Source organism: Rhinolophus sinicus, linkage group LG04 (genome assembly GCF_036562045.2).
Source record: "Rhinolophus sinicus isolate RSC01 linkage group LG04, ASM3656204v1, whole genome shotgun sequence".
Classification (NCBI taxonomy): Eukaryota; Metazoa; Chordata; class Mammalia; order Chiroptera; family Rhinolophidae; genus Rhinolophus; species Rhinolophus sinicus.
Genome location: NC_133754.1, coordinates 102,441,755 through 102,465,676, shown reverse-complemented (window position 1 = coordinate 102,465,676; position 23,922 = coordinate 102,441,755). Strand labels below are relative to the sequence as shown.

At 41.4% G+C, this 23,922-nt stretch overlaps 1 protein-coding gene across 8 annotated transcripts in view; it reads right to left on the bottom strand.

Moving 5' to 3' along the window:
- FRY (FRY microtubule binding protein) overlaps positions 1 to 23,922 on the bottom strand; it is a 439,561-nt gene that overhangs the window by 212,300 nt on the left and 203,339 nt on the right. For 2 of the 8 annotated variants that reach the window (XM_074330083.1, XM_074330084.1), the window contains exon 1: positions 3,753 to 4,045. The exons of 4 other annotated variants lie outside the window; for them this stretch is intronic. In XM_074330083.1, the coding sequence (XP_074186184.1) occupies positions 3,753 to 3,813 (61 nt within the window). In that variant the 5' untranslated portion in view covers positions 3,814 to 4,045. Of the gene's footprint in view, positions 1 to 3,752; positions 4,051 to 23,922 lie in introns of those variants that run through there. 2 more of the 8 variants (XR_012495619.1, XM_074330088.1) reach the window with 2 other exon arrangements.

Sequence of the window (23,922 nt, the reverse complement as noted above, 5' to 3'; positions counted from 1 at the left end):
CTTCGTGGTGGCTCACTCGCTCACTTCCTTTTGATCTGGCTGTTGGGCAAGCCACCACTTCCCTCTGGGATGGCCTCCACCTCCTTCACCCAGCTCACCCTCTGCAGAATGCTAGCTGCTCCATTGATATACGATAACATACTTACATTTGTTTTCTATGTGTCTCCTCCACTGCTCTTAGCTGGGACAAGGGCAAGAGTTTGTTTTGTTCTTATAGCCTCACTTTCTAGCTTAATACCCAGTACTCAATAAAAATTTGTTGCAGTAAGGAATAAAGAAGCATTAAGACATAGAAGGCCATGAATTGTCTCCAGCTTAGAAACCCTACATGCAACTCAAGGCTCACATAAGTCTACCAGAGCCATACTGCAACCAAGCAGGATGCTGGCAAAGCACCAACGTGCCAGGAGAACACTGTACCAAGGACGTCCACACATTTTTTCAGTGGAGAACTTGACTAGTGGTGTGTTGAGAGAATGTCTGGCTTATGAAATCTTTATAGCAATTTGTCAAAGTGCAGCTTGTGACCCATTACTTGACCGTGAAATCAATTTGGTGGGTGCTGACCAGTGTGGCTGTGATGAAAGAGAATAGGAAATCATAGAAGAGAAATGGCAGAGTGATGGTACCCAAATAGGGAGGGTAAACCCTGGTTCATGAAACCTGTTTCCGGCTCTATGTGTGTCTACACACATGTATGACTGTGTGCTCTGTCATAATGCAAGATGTTTCTTACTGGCGGGCCTGATCAAAAGCTTCTAGACTCTCTAGGAACAGCAGTCATTTGAAGATTTTATCTGAGCATTAGACTCGGGCCTACCCAAACGGCAAGCCCAGCTTCCTGAGCTATTTTAATAGAACCTTATGTAAGCCAGGCATCAGGGCAAGACAACAGGTTTTGAACAGAAGGGACCCTGAGGACAGTGAAGACTGGATGTGTGGGGACCGCTACCAGGGAGCAGTGCCAGAAGCTGCCCTATTTTGACAAATAAGGGTCAGAAAATAAAGTTTTAGCTGTTCTCCTCCAGGATCCCCTTGGAGACAACACAATGAGGGAATGGCTTGAAAGAAAGTCTAGGGGGCAGGGAGAAAGTGAGGGGGTTAGAAAGTACAAATTAGTAGTTACAATATAGTCATAGGGATATAAAAGACAGTATGAGGAATATAATCAATAATATTGTAAAGATCACGTAGGGTGTCAAATGGGCACATGTCTTATTAGGGAGACCACTTCATGGACTGTGTAGATGCCTGACCACTGCACTGTACACCTGAAGCTGAATAATACTGTATGTCAACTATGATTATATATATACGTGTGTGTGTGTACACACTATGCCAAAAAAATGTATACACATTTTAAGCGATGTTAACACTTTTTTCAAGGTGTTCAAGCAGTAGTTCGCCATAATCAGAAGTGTCTGGACACTGATGGGAACCACTTTGAGCACCTCTTGTAATTGCAGAAGTCAAATGTGACTTGTATTCATCGTTTGTTATCGGTATATATTAATAGTTTTTTCCTTTCTTAAAATGTGTATACACTTTTTTTGCTCTCTCGCTCTCTCTGTCTATGTCTCTCTCTCTCTCTCTCTCTGTCTATGTCTCTCTCTCTCTCTCTCTCTCTCTCTGTCTCTCTCTCTCTCTCTCTCTCTCTCTCTCTCTCTCTCTCTCTCTATATATATATATATATATATATATATATATATATATATATTCATTCACGGGATGTGGAGCACAGCATAGGGAATATAGTCAGTGGAATTGTAACAGCGATATATGATGTCAGAGGAATAGTAGACTTGGGGGGCTTATCACTTTGTGAGGGGTGTAAATGTCTAACTATTACATTGTTTGTACAACTGAAACTAATATAATAATAAAAATAAAGTCTAATCTTACATATATTCTTGTTACTTTACATTATATCATAAAATATACACACAGGTACAATACACATTACAATATGCATTCTGTTACAAAATATATACACATGCATATGTATGCAATACACGTATACATATGCATAGTACAGATGTTATGCACATGCATTATATAATACATATGCTAACACAGAGATACATTTTCAGCACCTATAGCCACAGCAGGGGAAACACCTCTAGTATACTGCATATGGTAGGGGCTCTATATACATTTGTTCATTAATTAACTGAAGAAGTGAAGTCCTTTACAGTCTGGTTAGTTTTCTATCTTGTCAACATCAAAATATTTATTAAATTCCTGGTTCCTATGTGCTTATTTATTTAGATGTCAGCTCATTTTAACAAAAATATTTTAGGGTGTATTAAATTATTAAATGGTTACGAGAACGGTACAAAGACAATAAAATTGGATTGACACGTGACTACCAGAAGTCTCTAACCTAAGACAGTGATAACTCTCCCAATTCAGAGACATAGTAATTGTTCCTCATCTCTTATAAAAGTTGTTATACATTGTGAACAAGAAAGACACTGAGTGATAAAGGATTCAGGGCGCTCACCAGACCACGGACGTGGTCTGTTCAGTGCGAACACTGAGAGTCAGTAACATTCTAAGAGGTATCAAACAACCAAAATATTAAGCATTTAGCATAAGCCCTTTTACACTGCAGCATTTTTTCCAAATACATCAAATTATAAGTTTTAATACCTAACGTGTGCGCTTGCTATCCATTAAAAACAAAGAAATCTCTTGAGAGAAAAACAGTTCCCCAACACACACTCTACTTTATAAACTACAGAGTAAGGAAGGAGTAAATGCACGACTGACATAGGTTTTATTCCTAGAAACAGAATGGTATTATATGTGAATATCTAATAATTTCACTAGAGATAGTTCAGTAGAATAATTAATAAGTAATTAAATCTCCCAATCATTAATAAACAAAATGTTTCTCTTCTATTAGAGTACAATGTTGTGCCTTACCATTTACAAATTAACTTTTCCTACCTTCATTAAACACAAAGTTAAACAGTCAATATCTAAGATGCACGTAATTAACCCTGTGCCATGGAAGTTTCCTCTTATTTTTCAGGACCCTTGCACAATATTTCCTACAGGGTTATGCTGGAACTAATGTAACCAGGCTATTATTCAGGGAAAGAAAAAGCAGCAGTATGCAATTTGGATCTATTTAATGCTGGTTAACATATGGTATCCTGTTTTTAAATTCATAAACAAAAAAAGAAAAACATTTTATTTTTTTAAATGTTGGAGAAGGCTAAGCAAAGGAAAGGAAAAACAGCTTTTGGCCAGTTTCGATGTTTCAAAGAAAACAAATAAGGATATTTCATTAGTATTTAGAAGAAATCAAGCATAAAGCCTCCCTCTGCTATAATCCTGAATATGATGGCATTAACTATTTTCCAAACACAAACTAGTCGTTCTTTTTACCGATTAGCAATTTTAAGGAACAGTCATACTGAATCTTTAGTGAAACTTCAGCACCCAGAAAAATTCCATGACATCACAGCCTGTTGTTCTGTGGACGCTTGTATAAAAATGACCAAATCTCACCCCTGAAATACTGCAATCCCAAACAGAAAACCTAAAAGACATTACTCCTGTCTCTGAATGGTGACGTTGTAAGTAATTCCCAGTATATGGAACCTTCCATCCCCCACCCCCATCCATTGAAACCTTCTGGAGCACCCTCCCCACGCTCCACATGTAACAAGCAGTTACCCGCTACACACACACACCCACCCACACCCACACACACACACACACGCACAGCCTCTTGTACCTACCTAGCCCTTTGATGAGGCTGATCACACAGGACCGTCTCCAACAGGCTGCTGTAACCTCCATGAGCCTGTGCAGGACCCAAACTAACAGTCTGGAACAGTTACACAGCCTAAGTGCCAAAGCAAAACAAACGTAATGACGGGCTCCATGGTCCTGCTGCTCCCTGCCACCACGAGTGTCTCGGCCACAAGGTAGGGCTCTTTTATTTTTGGCCCAAGGTGTATTTTTAGTCAGGTGCGACAGACCTACAGTAAAAGACAAACTAAAACAGGCCTTCCATCCAGGGCAGACCGTCCACGCCGATGGGACAATTTTTAGCTGCACAGTAAGACAGTGACCTACAACTCGCACAGTGCCCGTGTGTCTATATTTATCCTCAGGAACACACGAGGCTGACAGATGAGGGAAGCTGCTCAAAGCCCTCCAGGCTTGCGCCTGACCCACACAGCTCATCATACACAGTCCGTACAGATGGGGACAGGCCACCCACAGGTCTAAGCTGCCAGGCCTGTGCCCCTATGAGCTGAGATAACACAGGTTGGGTGACAAACTGTGATTTGGGAACGAGGAGCTCTTGGCTACAAGTACAAACGGCTTTAAGCAGCTTTAAACAGCTTCAGTTCTTACAGACCAAACCAACAGCAGAGAATCCTCATCTGAAGCCAAGAGTCAGTGAGAAACCGTACACCTCGCGGAAAATGAGACGCTGAACATCTGTTGACATAAGTAGTCAAGAGAAGTGATTGGGTTTAAGCCTATAGCTATATTATTTTAAACGGCACAGCCTGAATGGACTTGTTAAAAACTTAATTTGTAAGACCAAGAAGGAGCCGATATTGGTGAATGTTAGGTGTTCTACCTCAAAAGAAAACAGGCTTAGGCCAGGGAGGAGATTGAGAAGGAAAATGCAAAGTTACCTAAAAACAAAATAAAAGTGCAACTAATTCATCTTTCAATGGGCATTACTTTTGACAGGATTTTATGAGGGTCAATGAAAATCCATTTCTTCACTAAGACAGCTGGGAAGGGCCACGAAACTCAAGTAATTTTTTATTCTTGATCTACTCAAGATAACTGAAGGTTTTCTTTAGCAATACAGGCTGGGATTACAAAACAGCGTGGTCTGGAGAACTGGCTGGTGAACTAACATTTCTCAGGAAAGAGAAGTGTCCAAATTACCCAAATGAGGACTTAAGGTGACTCAAGCAAGCTAAGCGCCAGCAACGACGCCCCACCTTGTCTCACACATTCGGGTGCATGATGTCTTTTGTAAAGAGCTGACTGAGGTGGCCTATGTGACATTTGGTTTATGTTTTACTAAAAGTGCTCAAAATAATTATAACACAAGAGTGTGCCTGTGGAAGTCTCTGCATTTCGAGTAATAAGACTTCTTCTTCGATTCTCCTCTTTCTGTATCTGAATTGGAATTGAGGACTCGACTGAAAATTTACACTTCGTCAGCTTCCAGTCTCTAGTGCTATTATTAGACCAACCTTTCCAATGAAAAGAACATTACTTAAAACAGCCACACAAAAATATTAAAAAAAAGTGTTTATCACTGTATTTTTTCTTTTTCTTCTCTTTTCTTTTCTTTTTTTTTTTTTAACAGATACCAATTACCAAACAACATTTAAGGAAAGTGCAAGGGGCAAAAATAGTAGAAAGAGAAGTAACATTTACGGGGCACTACATGGGTTCAGGCACTCTGCTTGGCACTTTGCATATATTATTTCATTTAGTCCTCACAGCAACCTTCTGAAGAGGCATCGTCATCTCCACTTCAGAGTCGATGAAAAGGAATAAAAATAAAATTGCCCAAGGTCATTCAAGTACAGATTTGTCAGACTCCAGTGTCACTACATTTGTTAATTTTTATCTAGTACTTTCATCAATATGAATTGGGTCTTCTAAACAGTGGTAACTTTAGAATATTTGTATACATATAAGAATAGCACCCAAATTATCTACTTCTTTACCCAGAAACTTCACAGAGCCAACACCCAGCTGAATTCCTGAGAGTGCGAACTGCTTGGATGCCTGCCTGGTTTGTGTGTCCTTCTGTGGCAGCCTGGCCCTCACTGGTGTGGGAAACGTCCGAAGGGCGTGAACCACACTGTTTCAGCATTGGATCCCCAGGGCCTACTCAAAGTTGAATTAGTGAATAACAGACGGTGTTTTCATAATCAAGGCAGAAGGCTCTAAGTCCATCTATTAAAGCTCAGAGTTGTTGGTGCTGAGAATTCCCACGGCACCTCACCCATCTCCTCTGAGCTTCTTTCTCCTATGGCAGACATCACTCTAACAACCTGACTTCCCTCCACTTAGGTTAGATTAAAAGCAACAAAATCACCACCAGGAAGGCCCCTAAAGTCAGGCAGACTGAAGGCTGAATAAGTGACAGTTGTCAGCTGATGGTGCATATTGATAGAAAAATCAGAAAACAACAACAAAAAGCAGACATACAACTTATGAAAGATAGCAGCCGATGGATTTTTAAGTATAAAAAGAGATGGCCCTTAACATTTCAAGAGCCCCAATGAACCCCTATATTACAGAATCATTAATAATTAATACATTTGCTGATGGTCTCAACTCATGTAGACACGGTTAAATTATGACAGCATCCTATACCACGGATACATACAGAGGACAGTAAAGTGTAATTTAGAAAGAATTCTATTCAAAATTATTACCGTAGTTTACCATGTACAATGTACACTTTTTTGCCCAAATTTGTAAGGGAAAAATAAGGATGCACATTATATGCATGGTAGTACTGATTCCATACCTAGATAAATGTTTTTAATTCTTTTATTTATGGCTTATGAGTTAAAAGTGTAACTCTAGAAATCAATAACGATATCTGTATGCAAAATAATGCCCTGGAATATGATCATCGGTTTTGTTGAATTTATGACGAACTTGCAACGGGGAAGAGTTCTTGACCTTCTATGATGCGTAAATATCGTAAATTTGTTAACGGTACATAAAATTTCTTGCACCTAGTATCTGTTCTTGCATTTTGTAAGTATTTGTTATATAAATTTCTTGTACCATAATATGATAAAAATGCTAAAAATTCCTTTGTAATACAAAAAACAAGTACCTAAATGTAAACAAAAATTTGAATTAAAAAATTAAAACAAACGATTTTCCCCTGAAAATTTGGGCCAAAAACATGGGTGCGCATTATACATGGCAAAATATGGTACTGAAATGTTTTGACATTTCAAGGGTTAAGCTTCATGATCAGGAGAAATTTACCCAGAGATCATTTGTTCCCTGACGATGATGCTAAATAAATGTCATCCTTTTAAATGATATCAATGTAATCTAAATTTAATAAATGAAATAAACTGGAATGCTGGCATGTTTAATTGATAGTACCCTCAAATATGAATTGAATACTGACTTTAAAGTTGATGCTTTTTAAAAAAATTTCTTTAACAGTAAATCTAAGATTCATAAAAATTCCCTTTCTTTGTGTGGCCTGGTGGCACGATTGCAAATATTTGGACTCATGACTGCAAATCAGAGTCCAAATGTGATGCTTCTACTTTTACAAGCTTAGAAGTTCAAGAAAGTTCCTGTGTGTTTAGTTTATCTCACTGCTTCAAGATTGTTCTCAGGCTACTGGCTGACTGATAGCTGCTCTATTACGATGAAGGTTAGATGACATAACCACTCTCGTTAAATGTAGCCTACTAGTTTCTATGCACCTTCCTTAATGTACAGTTAATCTACTTGATTATATTATGGAAAACAGGAAATATCCTTTAGACACCAACTCAAGACATTGTTCCAGCTTGAAGAAAAAATCAGCATGTAAAATGATCACACTGTATCATTCAAAATGCTACAGTGATAAGAAACTTAAGCTGATGGTGATTCTTATTTTTTTCATCATTGGTCATATAAGTCCAACATTTCTCACTGAGACTTTAGAACCAGTTTGTGATGCAGTTAATGAAATATTTCAGCAATAAAATGGCTACATTTTATTTGCATAATCATGCGCATACTAAGTTTTTCTTGAATTTTAGTAAATACAAGTGTCAAGATATTATCACAGAAATATGGCCGTCAACGGTAGATCCCAGTGTGAAAAGTTTTACATCTTTTCACTATTTTTCCATGATATAACATATTTTCATTCACTTGTATTAACAAATCTTTCAGAGACAAAGAGCCTCTGAGGCTGTGTTCAGGAAGGAACCAAACTAAGTACAACACAAGCAAACATCACCGCAGTCTTGCCTCTTCCCTGTGGAGAACATGCCAAAGGCAGAGAACCCATAAAACACAATGTGTCATTGTGCCCGGAAATAATGCCTACCAGACAGGCTTCTAGTTGCAGTGGCATTTGCCAAGCATATCAGCACCTGAAGACATAGGCAACAAAGAAATGCAACCTGCAGGTGTTTACCAGGAAGACGTCTGGGAAAATGCTGGCTTGTTTTAGCACAGCGCACCTCTGGAACCAAGCCCTGGTTGAAGCAGTGTTGTATCAATAGGGGTGCAGCGATTCTTGGTACAGAAGCTCACTTTAACCGTCAAGTACCAGCCATGCTCCTGTAAATGACCAGGTGCACTTAACGCAACCTTGGAGAGGGAAATCAGAAGGGATTACTTGACCATGAGAAGTGAAAGCATTTACGTGTATTAGAAATTCTCTAAATGCTTTTCCTCCAAAAAGTTTTCGCTGATGATTTCCATCAAACAGCTTATAAATAATCCCTAGTTGTACAAGTGTAATCCTCTACTCCATCTTTCCCTCGCCTACAGTCTTTTAATTATATTATTTTGGAGGACTATTGCATTAATCCTGTTTCTTGAGTTCAACTCATTTATTTTGGGGGTAGGGTCCTGACAAAGCTCAGAATTTACCCAAAGCTGAGGAGCTCTATAAAAAGTACAGAGTTCAGAGCCTCCAGTAGACCTACAGAATCTGAACCTTTGGTGAGTCTAGAATCTGTCTTTTTTAAAGACTCCATAACTGAATCTCTTGTGCAGCCAGGTGTGGAAGCTGCTGATGGCCTCTGGGAATATTTAATAATAAATGATAATTGAGTATCCTGTAAACTGTCTCCCCAGACAGGGGACTGCAAAGGAGTTAAAAATAGTTACCGTCTTGAACAGAGCTATCGAGCTGGTAATCTCACACTTACAACTCAAACAATAAAGAAGAATCGGGAGTACACAAAAAAACCTTGGGGTTTGCATATGCTGTCCTTACTTCGTTTTGTTTGTTTGTTTGTTTTCTTTTTTTTCAACCTTAAAACAGCCTCAGTTACTGGAAACATTTTAAGTATGTTTGGAACAACGTGCATATGTGAAATTACTTTTTAAATTAAATTTTATGAAATCTAAATATAGATCAAGTATTTTTGATGAATTATTCCCCCCCAAATAAGAATATAAAATATTTCATTAATTTTTCAGGCTGATTATATGTCAAAGTGAAAATATTTTAGATATATTGAATTAGGTAAACTACTTTATTAAAATTAATTTCAGATGTGTTTGAACTGTTTAATGTAACTACTAGAAAGCTTAAAATTGCATGTCTTGCATTATATTTCCCTTGTATATGCTTTTGTCCTGACCAATGACTGTTTTATGAAACTGAGACACATGCGAGACAATTTTTGTGAATAAACATGGAAAGCCACAATGTTGCATACTTGTGAATTAGTAAATTCCTGTAATCCTATAGATTCACAAATAAGTGATAAAAATATTGATTTCTTGATTCAATAAGCAAACATCTATTAATCACTTCAAAAAGTGTCAGGCTGGGTGAGACTGCAAGGTAGTTAGTTACTTCCATCCCCACTTGACAACTGAGAAAAAGTCACTTGCTCAAGATCACACAGTCCTCTCAGAAATCTCTACGCTTCCTCCTGGACCAGACTGCCTCCTAGAAGCTGAGAAGCAAAAACACTATGAAAGAAAGATATCGCATATGAAATGATTCCCCATGACACCCAAATCCACATAAACCCCCAAATATAAAACTGACGAGGGAACAGAGTTGTAAACCTCAGCCCTCCCTAAGGCCTAAGTTGGCCTTGGTACGCAAGATTACGCACTCATTTGTCACATCTCCCCTGGCTTCTCCTGCAGTGTTTTGCACACCGTGGGTTCTTAATGAATATTTGTTGATTGCTTAAATCTTTCATTTTTGTAAAACCACATCTATGCGGGGAGGAAGCTGGTAAGGCTGTATGAAAATGCATGAATTCCTAAATGAGGCCTGCGAGAGGCACACCACTTGGTGATTTACACCATCTCCACAGCACGATGGTTTTCATCGGGTGCACATAGTTTACTGTTCTCAGAGGGTTAATAAACTTGAACGCTGGGGAAAATAGGCCCGATATTTAAGCAGAACGCTAACCTAGTGGATTAATTTTTGGTGGGCTTCTTTCTCAATCCGGGAGAGAGTTCCCTCCCACCTCCTCTGGTTAGCGACCACCCCACTCCGTTCCTCTGCTTCTTCCCCTCCAACTACGTACTTGAGGTGCCTTTTCCTCCCAGTCCTGCCAACACACCTTCTCTTTCAAGGACCTTTTCAAAACCCTATTTGTACCACAAAATCTCCCTTAACCGAATAAAAGGGAAAGGGTTATTTTGCTCACTTGGTTACATTCTGGGGTGCAATCGTCTTGAGCCCCCAAATCGGAAGGATGAAATATTTAAATATGTATCTATATGAATGGCGTTTTCTTACTGCATCAGCTCCCAGTTTGAGTTATTATCTCTTCTCAACTGTATCGTTCTAAGTCCATCTATTTGAATAACCCTCATGAAGTCACTTTTTAAGAGTTTGTTCACATGCTGGCATGTCTTCCTGAAATACCGTATGTGGTAGACACAGAATTATAAATTAATTAGAAGATCATTTATTTTGCAATATTCATCCAAAGAATTTAGAATGTGTAGCAAACCTTACACAGTGTAGGTGTAAGGTTCACGGCCTGTTGTTTTATTACAAGGTAGGTATGTCTGCCTTTCTTTCTTACATAATGACATACCACCTGCCATTACTTACTGTTAGGAGAGCACTCGGTGGCACTCTGGAGAAGTTACTGCCATGCCCTGGCAGTCCATAAAGTTAATACAACTTCCAGAAGTTTCCTCAAGTAAGGGTAGGTTAGGAGGCACTGGGAACATCTGATTCAACTAGTCTAATAGGATGGAGTTTAAACTGGCATAAAAACACAAAAACATGTCATTATTGAGTCACCTAAGACTAGGAGAAACTTTCTCCTGGAGGGTTCATGCACGTGTCCATGGCCCCAGAAAGCACACTGCTCTCCCCAGAAGGTAGAAAGGAAAGTGAAACACCTGATAATACCTGTCTGTCACAGCAGGACCAAACCATGTATGGCTAGGAGTAAAAAGGCTAACAGAGACCATCTGGCACCTTGTTTCTTAGGAAGCGGTATCTTGGGGACCCTTCATGATACATCAGCTTCCCATGAAAATTACAATATACTCTCCTGGGAGACTTCCATATGTAAAAATTGGTCCAATAACATAGATGAACTGACAGCCCGAATCTATCCCAAGGTATTCCAGTGGGCTAGATAGCATTCATTAGATGCGTATTTGTCTATTTAAATAATTTAAGGTCATTTGGTCATCTAAGTTTTACATTTTATTGAAAAATAAAATGAAACAAAACCTCTGTCAATCTATATAACCTGAGAATGACCATGAAATACATTCAACAGAGGCTGCACACAGCAGCTGCAAAGGCCTCCGTGGTATTTTGGTGCCATAAACCCAGTGAGTATTGTCAAGAGGTAAGCCCACCATCACCTTTGAGCCTCAACACAATTATTCTATTTAAAGAGCACAGCTTCTATTCAATGTATAATTTCAAAATATTGTTGTTCCTCGGGCAAGTGCTTCTGTCTTCTTTTAAAAGAAACTTGCATGAGCTACATAATCAAATATGCTTTTATTATGCACTGAAATGAAACACAGGCTGGATCTGGGAAAGATATGAAACCTTGGCAATTCTACCTGAGACCTGACGTTTCAACCTGTTCCCTCCTCTCCAACACTTCTGTTACCACCATCCTTGAGTCCTTGCCACCTCTTTGCTGGGTTATTCTCACAGTGATTCTCCATTTTCAGCCAAGACCCCAGGAATTGGCTGGGCTCTGACCATGTTGCTCCCTGCTTACCGACCCCTGGGGCCTGCCCTATGCTTTCAGGGGAATGCCCGGATCCTCCAGCAGGTCCTTTGATGCTCCTTATAATCTGACCCTACTTGCTGTGCACACCATCTGTCACTCTCCTTCAGCGACCCTGGGATGCAGCTGTCGCTCCCAGAACCAGGCCCTCTCACACCAACCTGCATTTGCTCAAATGCTCTTCCCTTTGCCCTCTCCCCTCTTCTCTGTAGCATTCCTCAAGTTCAAATGTCACAGCCTCTTGGAACTCTTCCTCAGCCTCTGCCCTCCCATAAAATGGTGAATCACTTCCTCCTCTGGATGATTACTTGTGTCCGAGCACAATGCTTGGCACAGGTAGAATGTGTATTTCATCAGCATTTTCATTCTCTGCGTCACCCCTTTCAGCAAAGCCGGCCGTCTGAGTGGAAAGCCCACAGAGGGCGGGTGCTAAGCCTCCTGACACACGGTGTCCTCGCACTCCCTGGGTGCCCTACCACTAGGCATCTGGTAATTTGTAAGAAGGGAAGGGGGTGCTGGTGATTTATTCTCAGAACTTCCTGACACTGATTCAGGAGTATATCCACCTTAATCACCATGAAAACATGTTTGGGTTCAGAACTTTTTTTTCTAGTTAAGCATTTAGTTTCTGCAAATACGAAAACAGCAGCAACCCTCCCATGGAAAAAATATCTTGATCAATAAAGAATTAGCTCAGTAGTTTCACTGAGAATGGTTTCCTTCCAATTTGGCAAAAGTGGCTGGAAGGTTTAAAAGTAGTTAAATTAGATCTATATATCTTAAATGACATTTAAACAAATATAGGAATAAGTTAAACATTTTTACAGACAGCAATCTTTGACAGTGTTCACTGATTAAAAACCAAAAACACATCTCTGGGGGGTCAGAGAAGACTGCACCCTGAAGGTGACACTAGAGAAGTTTGGCTCATGTCCAGGAAAAACATGCTTCAGGTTTAATTCATGTGACACTTGCCGAAAACACTGCCACTGCAGCATATCCTGATACCCTGCTGTATTATCAGTCACTCACACAACTCTGGATTTGAAAGGAAGGTATTTTTCCTCGCACACCTTCAGGTGGTTCATTTTCTGAAGTTCCAGAAACACACCTCTTTACCAAAATGGCCCCTGTAGGGAGTGGTGAAGTTCAGATCACCAAGTTTTGTGACAAATACTGTCACAAAGAGACTCCAAGACTCTTCTATTCCTGGTCATATAGTCTTGGTAATGGATAGACATCATAAAACCATTAACTCACAGAGGAATTTAGACAACCATTAAATCTGTAAATTAATAATAATAATGGCTACCATTTATCAAGCGATTACCATGAGTGAGGCTGTATACTACACATTTTATAATATTTTATAAACATTAACTTAATTGTTATGGCTCTATGGGTAGGTATACATACATATATTCATATTGTTTACTTATAAAGATATGTATGACAAATATTAATACCTTCTTACAGAATCAGAGTTGAAGTACCTTGCTCAAGGTCACATGGCAAGTCACTAAGTGGCTGAGGCAAAGTACATATCCATAACTCTGCCAAATCTTATGGAAAATGTAAATTGAAGAAGCTTAAGTAAATTTTCCCCATAGTTTGTATTCCAATCACAATGAATGAATCCAGCGGTCAAGAAGGCATGAGAATAAAACAGAGAGAAACACAAAGTAAGATATCATGGCTCCTCCTGTGCAGAAGGATCCAAATCTGAGAACCACAGGTCGGTGCTGCTTCCGGGGTGGGCACTAAGCCTCTCCTTACCGAGAACACAAGGAAGAGCGGCTTGCATAACAGGCCTGGCTCCTCTGTGCCATGTGACCGGTGTTGCATCACTTCCCTCTGCAAAAGGGCTCAGTGAAGACTGGGATTCACTTCTGTTTCCATCAAGAAAAAAATAAAAGCAAAAAACAGAAATGGGGTGATCTTCTGGGCTTGGTTAACTTTCCACTCAAAGTGGGGGAGACGGACACATGGACTCAAACTCTGAGCCCACATGACTCTGCCAGCCCTGTACCATCAGGCATGGGTAGGTGTTTGGCATGAATTTAACACTGTCCACAAGGAACATTCTAACCTTCTCTCTGTTGTGTGGGTCAATAGCAAAAACTTCATGAAAACACTGAGCTGAATAAAAGCAGCCGAATCGTCAGCTTTCAATATGAAACAGAGGCCAATCAGATGGGACTGAAGTGGGGAGGGACGGTCATCCTAGGAACAGTATCGACAATTTATCTCTCTCCTTTTCCCAGAGCGTGGAGAGCATTTTCATTCTCCTGGCCCAAGAAGTGACAGTCTCTTAGTCACTCCCTAAAACAAAGGCCTCGTCTGGCAGAACAACATGATACTAAATGAGCTCACTGGGCCAGTATGATGACTGTCACTTTGTATGTTAAAGACACTTGAGAATTGTTGAGTGGGTCTTCCATCAGTGAAGTGTGTATACTTCGCGGGGAGTTAGGTCCTCTGTCTAGACTCATTAAATATACTAATCAGCTCATTATACTTAACTTTTGGTCTTTGATTTAACTTTAGGCAAGCTTTTTCTTAATTTCTATACCCGGCCCATCCATCCTAGGCTCTTTACAGCTCAGCGGCATGGAAGTGTATAGAGTAGCATATGTTTTTTCCTTTTACATAAAGTGCATTTATTTCTAGCATGACAATAATGCTCCCACCCAACCCCCAGCCATGGCCGTGATTCCAGACCGTGAGTCACGGGCTGAGTCCAATTCTGCGTTCCATAGAGCTCTTAAACCTACCAAAACAAATGCTTTGGACACACGTGGCCAATAAATGCATTCAGATGACGCCTTTCGTTTCATGACAACATGTTAACTAGTCAGCATGTTTGTGGCCATGCACATCAAAAGCACTTGTCATGCAATCCGTGTATAGAAACATCCTTCTCTGCACCAGCCCACGGTTATGAGGGCACAAGTGAAGGTGCTCAGAGCTGTGGCAAGGACCAGATCGTCCTGAAAGGGGGTGGCCGCAGAGAGGCCAGCAAGGATGAGGTTTGAATGTTCCAGACCGGATGTGATGTAGGTCTGTAATCAGGCCCTCACAGAGGGGACGGTGATCGAGACCCAGGTGTGGGAGATGTCATTTGGAAAGGAAAGCACGACATGCTTTAGCAATGTTGTGACTAAACAACAAAGAAGGTTGAAAAGGACTCTCATTTCTTGCCTGGGACTGATGGAGAGTGATCTTCGGCATTTATGATGAGAAAGCTGAGCAGTGACGGACCTGGAGGCGAGAGATGAAGTCACAGCTTCACACGGCTGGGAGACGAGAATCAGCTTGGGAGATGACTCTCAGCCACACAGGGAAATAAAGGGAAGTCTGGCCTTAGTGGTCAATGAGTGATATTTATGTACAAACTATGGCAGTCTTCCTCCTGTACACAATTCGCCTTTGATGGGGTGGGTCACTGGTCATGTTTTGTTGCAATTACTGATTTACGTAGGTCTCTTGCACCAGCTAGGCAAGCCTCTCCTCCAGAGCAGGAACTTGGCTCCTGCTCAGCTGACAGTCATTTCAGGGTATTAGAACTAAATTTTCTTCTGCTGTCTACACAAACTGTGTCCCAAAGCAGGAAGCAGCAGGTCAATCAGAGGGCCCAAAGATGCATTTCTTCTGTTCTCAGGAAGAAAAATACACCCTAGGAGTTACCCCAGCAACTGAATTGCCATTGCAAGCTTTCACTGAAGGCTGGAAAAGCCAGCACCTGCCTCTTTCAGCCATTAGGGTGAAGACACGGGAGGAGGGGCTGGGAAGGGCTCCTGCTGGGCCACCAGCCAGAAGAGAGACCCCGAGACCAGACGCAAATGGGAAGATGTATTTCCCTAGGGGATGTCTACTTATGTGTTTGCTTGTTTTGGGTTTTCATCCATGAAATGGTATTTATTTCAGTAGGATTTGATGAAGTCTAAATGAGACAGTGCTTAGCACAGTGGCTGAAACAGTATTCCCTCATAAACACTAGCTCGGCTTCTTAGGCCACTGCAAGGTGTAGCTTAAGGGAGGATGGTACCTAATAAAGCCCTTTCAAATACTTAAATCTCAACCATAAGATTGACACCTAACCTTCATTGGAAAATACTGATATTTCTACATAAATGGAAATGTCTGAAAACAGGAAAACATTTTGACATCTTCTTAGTAACGACAAAGTTAAGGATAATTCATCTACTACTGTTGGATGACATTCAAATGAATACATACTGTATTTGTCGATTTTAATCTAATAGCAGTTCTCAATAAGCCCATATACTTCTGCTCTGACCCCAGGTTCACCAATCTCATCTGCTGTTAATCAGTATCTGTATCTTAGGAACGATGATGACAGGTAGCCTAGTTTGCCGTTTATCCTAGAGTCTAGGTGTGATTTCTGGCTCCGACACTAATGATGGTAAAACAGGGTCATGGTGACGACCAGAGAAAGGATTCATCTACTACCATACAGCTGATATTTTAAGGTGGTTCCTATTAGCTGCCTCTGCTTCTCAGACCTTGGTAAAAGAATGTCTATTTTGTTCAGGTAGCAGGTAGAAGTGTGTTGTCCTACAGGAGGTGGACCTGACTCGTAAGCTAAGCAAAGATGTTTGGAATTGAAGTGGCCACCTTGTGATCATGTGGTGACAATCTAGATGGAGATAGGATGGTCTGGGTCCCTGAGCTTCTAAACCACCTGCAACCTCCCATCTCCAGGCTGTGGGTAAGGCAAGCTCATTAAAGGTCTTTATTCTTTCTGCCATTATGAAGTTATTCTACTATTTCTAGCAGAGGTATCCTGAAATGACACACATTTCAAAGCACTAGATGGCAAAAATGAGTTCTGTGTATTCAGCATTCCATTGTACCTGTGAGCAGGGCGTGTTACGGTATCATGATCAGTGACAAGAGGCAATTAGGAGTTAGAAATGAAAGTCGGTGACCTTCAGCATCCTACTGAAGCCTTTCCAATTCACATTGGTTTCATTTTTTAAAGTAAAGCAGTTGACTAATTGCAAAAGATAATTTGCCCCTCTAAGAAAATGGTAATAAGCATTGAAGTGGCTAATAAAATGGTTAACAAGCAAAGAAGCTAAGGTAAAACAGATTTTTAGATATTTATGATGTGGTAGAATCTTCATTCTCATTCATAATTTTGATCTTCAAGCATTTAAAATTGTTAGTTTGAAAAAAGTGGTTTTATTTTCTTTTAGTTGAAAATGGGCCAGCTTTTCAAACACCATCAAAACTGGTATCTCCACGGGCATAAAGGATTAGCTTTCCCATAATGATAAGGACTGGGGGTCTGCCAGTAAACGGGGTGCAAAAACACAAGGCAAGGCTAAAATGTCTCTCATTTTCCTATTTGCTTGCAATTGCAGTCAGTCAAATAAAAGAAAGAGGACAGGGTACCTTGCACTCAGACGTGGAAGAGCAGAGGAGCACATGCTTCAGGGCCACCCTCAAACGAGGGAAGAGAAATGGGACACCCAGAGTGGGACAGCACAGGGCTTGGATTCCCTCTGAACTCCCCTAGGAAGATAAAATTCTCCTAAGAAAAGTAGATTCTATGTGAGGAGCTGAAATAGTGCAAGCAATCTACAGCTAAGCCTGTTTGTCACTCAACTGCAATGCCTTGTTTTTAGGGGAGATTCCGTTAAAACACATTTTCAAAAACTAAAAGTACAAAAGCAGATTTGTTTTAAAAAGAAAAACTGCAATTTGTCTTCTAATTGGTACTCTTACTGGTAAATTTTAAACTAACTTCTTATAATTTGCTGAAGTCACAGGCAATCTATTCACCTGAGTGACTCTTACAGTTTTAAAATTCTTCAAAGCTGTCACAAAACCTTCTACGCTGCTGCAGGCAGTCAGAAAATGTGAATGGTGTCACCAACCAAAAATGTTTCAGATTGTTGTTTTATTTTTATAGCATCTTACATCCTTATTCCCGTCTGTATTTCGACATGGCTTAACGGAAACAGATCCACCAAAACCTAGGACAGTATCCTCTGCCTGCCTGACCATATGTTATAAAAACCTCCAGAATGCCAGAATTTCCATAAACACCGTATCTCCCTGTGCAGACGCAAAACCCATCTTCAGATCAAGAATGTCAGCACGTCAGATCAGACAACTCTGTTCACCTTCACTGAGTTAGACACACAGTCACTTTACTGTAAAAAACGATAGAACCCAATCGGCTGTGTAGTGTGACAACTTTTTCTTCTTCAGATTACTGAAAAGCGAGCTAGTCCAAGAAACTGACCACGCTTAGAAAGTCAGAGGTCCAGTCTCTGTTTATCAGTCAAGTTCAATAACTCAGCCTGCTTCAGTCTGGCTTTAATGGTGTGGGAGAAGTAACTGACAAGTATTGTGATGTTTATATAAACCTCATTTTTCAGTGGATGTATTCAAAACCCTTCACATAAGATAGCTAGAGACAAAGTGTCAGGTTTGTTCCTTTCCTATAAGGAAGTGAGGGAAGGAGACAAACAAGGGTCACACACAGCAGACTAACAGAAAAAAACAGGGAAGAAAATCCTAATCTTGTATGTGCACAAGTGAAGCATTTTATTGATTTGCTTAATCCTTCCCACATAAATATAACATTCAAATGGAATTTTACTAAAGTATTGCCCTAGTTAATTTAATACCCTATCCTTTTCATGGCTGCCAAAATACATATTTACCTTATTAAGGCTAAACTCAAAGAAGTCAGCCTAGTGTTCCTAAGCATAAGAAAAAAATCTTTAATGGCAATTTAACTGTATATTTCCATAATGTTTTGTGTGTGGCAGTAGCAGAGAAATTCTGGAAATTTCAAAGCTGTCTTCTACCACGAAACTACTTTGTACTTAGCAATTGATTAAAACAGCAGAGGCAGTCAGAGCCGTATATCAAATTAGAGTTGATAAAAGCACTTAATGTAGATATGAATGCCTTCTCGAAAAAGATTTCAACTCCCTTAAATTGACATGACAACAAATTCTTACAGCAGCATAAAAAGTATTAGCTGAAATTTTATGGCTTTGGCTTCAATTTCCATCTGCAGCTCATCAAATGACTAAACAGTGGGAAGGAATTAAACCAAAATCAGACTCATCAGAGTCTGATATGCTGGCAGAATATAAACTGTCACTGGTGAGCATCTGGAGTTCTGAGTGACTAACTCTCCAATGCTTGTGCTTGTCTCTTCTGTGCAAGAGAAGAAAAATGTGTATCAGAGTATAGGTGAGCTACATGATTAAACTTCTTTCAGAATATAGGTGAGCTACATGATTAAACTTTTATCAGAATATAGGTGAGCTACATGACTAAATTTAACTTATAGAAATATATAAACACACACACACACACACAAACACACACACACACACACCCTTCTCTTTAATCCCCAGATAATCTGAAGAGTGAGAGGACCATTTAAAATGAAGGATGACTGACTTTAAATTTGTCCTAGGTCAAAATTCTGGGAAACGTGGCAACTCTTCTTTCCATCTCTCTGATGTAAAGAAAGCCTGTCTGAAATGCTTGCTGCCCCAAATCCTGACATGTAGTCAAGTGTGTCAGGGTGAATAATTTACATTTCCTCCTCTCTGGCAGCCATCCTGCTAGGGGGGAATATTCTAAAATGTTCATACAGGACTTGGCCTGCAAACACCAGGCCCCCAGTCCTTCTCTGATGCAGGGAAAGTACAAATCCATAAAGTCAAAGCCAATAGCCTGTCAAACACATAGAATTCTGCAGGGCACACGCTGTCTCTTCTGCACCACTGGCTACTCTCCTGGACTCTCTCTGTCCCGGGAACTCCTGCATGAATGTTCCTGAATTCCGGCTCTAAAGGGAGGCAGGGGAGGCTGTGAGGTCCTTGATGGGCGGAGCCGGAGCCCGGTCTGACTCAGCCAGACCGACGCTCCCCAAGCAGCGAGCCTAGTCTAGTTCGTGCACAGTACAGAGGCTCAGGGAAGAAGTCCTGAAGAGGGCTGGCCTCTCTTCTCTGGCTCTGTGGAGTATCAAGCACTTTGGAGCAATAACCAAGAAAAGCAGACATTAAGATTGAAAGTTTTAGTGTAACGCAAGAATAACTAAGACGTTTTTATGGAAAATACTATTCTCATCGCTCCTCCAAGCTTAAGAGCTACAACTTTTTTGCTCAAAGAGAGCGCGTTCTCTCGGTCAGGTAGCCAACAGCTCTACGATGGGGCAATATTTCCACGAATGTGATGAATGGCATCCATTGAAAGAGAGGGTCGGTAAGCAAAACGATGGGACAAAGTTGTGTGGGATCTTTTCCACAAATGCCACTCTGCTTTGCAGGAAGGGGGTGCCTGCTGAGCCTTCCATACTGGGGGGCATGCAAACAGTGGGTGACTCCCACAAGGCACAGCATCTTAGAAAATGAGAAATGTTTAAGTGTTTACAAAAGAGGATTAAGGCATGCTCGAGTACAAATAAATTCAGAAAATCTTATCCATATGATTTTTGGATAGATGTCCCGCTGCACATCTTAGGTGATAAATGCCAAGGTGTCCTGCATTTTAAAAAGTCCTATTCAAAGAAAAGACCATGGACTAGGATTATTATTTGTTCATTTGAATTTGATCTGAAACCTCACAAAATACCTACCTGACGCTCGATGGGGCTGTTATACCACAGAAGCTGAACTTGGGGAGAATTAAACCTTATCATCCGAAACCAGGGACGTTTAAGAAGCTGTTTTATTCACAAAGAATGCATCTCATTCACCAAATGAGGTCATGTGTTTGAAGGCACTGAGTAAACTACAAGGCACTAAATAAATTTAAGGCTTAGTCCTGGCCAAGAACCTGCACAAAAAGTTTATATGTAGGGCTGTCAATCGACAGAACAGCCCCAACACAGTCAAATGTCATCTCATCAGCCCAGACTCATGTCGGCGCCTAGCTCATTCTGCATCATCACAAAAGGCTCACAACACATCTCTATCACCAATATGCTGATCAGGACCCATGTAGCCCATTGAATTCCTTTAACTGTACCCTAAAGTGAACAATGAATCATGGGTATTAAAACCTTTCGGAACAGACGTCTTTCAAATAAAGAGAATATTTGCATTTTATATCAGTTGATACATCGAAATACTGGCAATTGTCTCAAATACCCTGGGCTGCTCCCAGATTGTAACATTGTCTGGTCAGTGCTCCCCTTGGCCTACTGCGGCTCTGACACTTCAGTTCTTGGTGATGTCACCGAGCAGTGTGCAAAAGTAGGCAAGGACGTTGGAAATAAATCCTTTTGTGCTGCCAGTCTGTGGAGTTTTATGGTGGCGGAGACCGGAGATACCGGGTACAATGAGACACCTGAGTTATAGACAGATTTCCACGATCACTGGAAATATTCTCCCTGTTCTCAGGGCTAAAGAGAATCAGGGGTTTGTTACAGTTTCCTGAAAAGAATACAACGTATCAGAGAAACCTCAGCAACAAAGCAAACAACAATTCTAAAAGAAGTAAAGGTCATTAATACACTTTTACTTACTAGAGCCATTTAGTTTTTGTATTTACATAGACTTTTAAAAATGGGGGCAAATCACCATAAACACTCCTAACAGAAGAAATGTACCTTTTTACTATAATCCTTTGTGTGTGTGTGTGTGTGTGTGTGAGAGAGAGAGAGAGAACACCATCAGAGGTGTCCAGGGAGGGAGGAGGCTGAGAACTGACAGGGGCATCAGCCAACAGGAATGAAATTACCTATGAAGCACTAAGTTGCCCAAAGTGTTCTTGACCCTTTGATCATCCTACAGGTGATTAAAAAAATGAGATTATCAACTGGATTGGGGGTGGGCTTCAGGGCACTTACTAGCATCCTGGCTATGAGCAAAACACTTTTCCAATTCTCATTTTTCTTTTTTCCTATCTGTAAAATGTGGATAACAGGTAACCTTGCAGCGTTACTGGAAAGAGTGACGATAACAAGCAGTGATCACATGACCACATGCCTCCTTGGCCCGGGGAAGTACCAGTTCATGCCTAGTGTCCGAGCATAATTATTAACTTGCACTTTCAACCGTGGCCCAGTTTGGACAAATACTGACATGGTTGCCCTCCGTATAAATTCTCAGGCATAGCATTTGACACAGAGTGGGCCCTCAGCCAATGTGGCAGTATTGTCACTCTAGGATTATTCATGCGTTTTCACCAACCAACTAACCAAACAAAAAAAGGCCAGACAAACAAACAAAACCCTCTAAGGAGTCCCCATCATAAGCACAGGGCAGACCCTTTGGCGTGGCTGCTGATCTGCGTTCCGCTCCTCGCAGGGCTGAACAACCGCGGCAGCAGCAACAATGGCTCCAGGAGCCGGGGTAGCTGAGCACCGGCAAGGTGGGTCTGCTTCCTGCCGTCAGAGACTGAGTGGGCGCTGCTTTGCTGGCTTTAGGCACTTGGTTCAACCTCTTTAGTTTTCTATTTCTTTACACCAACTCTATAAAGAGCTAAAACGTACAGCTGCAGGTTTTCTTAGCCTTTCTCATGGAGTCTCCGTGGTCCGCGGGTGACATAAATGAGGATCAATGACTACTGCTCAGCAGCCAATCGGAGCTGCTTCTGATCCTGGCTGGCACATGATTGATCCCCAAAGCTAACCCTATACCAGCCAGCATTTCTAGGTTGGACAGAAATAGTGTCATTACCACCACAACTTAACTATGTCATATCTGAAAAACGCCACACCCGATTGTGCAAACCAATGCACGTTTATCTCTGACATTAGACATTTTACAAGGCACACCAGCTCCTTCCAAAACAAACAAAGAACTTGTTCTGTTCCCCAGGCAGTTTGTCTATGAAATTCTCCTTATCTGAAATAGTTAACAGGCATTCAAAAGTTTCCCTCCACAGGGGAGGAAATTCACCGAAAGGTACAGGAAGGACACACACTATCCTGGAAACATGAAGACGTTGAATGGATCTGACCGTACCTTTGCTCACTGGACCCTGTGTTCACTGCACATCGTGGGGTGGATGTAACACAAGGAAAACCAGTCAGAGTTTTCAGATGGTGGGTCAGCCCACACACCAGCTCTGCACAACGACACACACCAGCTCTGCACAACGACACACACCAGCTCTGCACAACGACACACTCCAGCTCTGCACAACGACACACACCAGCTCTGCACAACGACACACTCCAGCTCTGCACAACGACACACTCCAGCTCTGCACAACGACACACTCCAGCTCTGCACAACGACACACTCCAGCTCTGCACAACGACACACTCCAGCTCTGCACAACGACACACACCAAGGCCTCCTTTCCCAGGAAATGGCTTGGAACCATCTGCTCTGAGCTTCTTCTACAGCAAACCTGAGAGGCCCAGGTGACTTTCCGCCTCTGAGAACATCCACAGGTCATCCCATACTGCTGGAATGTAGGTTCTTATGGAAGTTGGGAATATTCTAATACGTGGTTGCTAAGCTGGAAATGGGAGGCAAGTTAAAAGGTAAATCTAGGGAAAAGAAGGCCCAAAGCAATCAATGAATTCCATCCTACGAGTGTATGCATGCAGTTGCCTCCGCGGGGGAGTGGGAAGAGATGCCTGCACACAGAACGACCCCCGAGAATCGGTGCTGATGGAAAACACGATAAGTCTGCTTCTAAGTGGGTTAGAAGAGAGCCCCAAGCTGCACTGATGACACGGTAACATTGAAGGAGCATTTACAGGGTGCTAGAAAGTGTGCTCATTTCCTCCTGTTAGTTTTGCCTCCGTCTTACAGAAGAGAACACGGAGGCAGAGTGGTTCATGGCCTGTCCCAGGCCATACAGGAGCAGGTACTGCAGGTCTGAATGGAGCCGTTTGCATCCTGTGGCGTGTGCTCTGGGTGAGGGTGTGCCAGGTCCCTGGGGCTGATGTGTGGGGGCAGGGACCCGGGAGCAAGGAAGTGAGCTGCAGAGGGGTGCGCAGGTT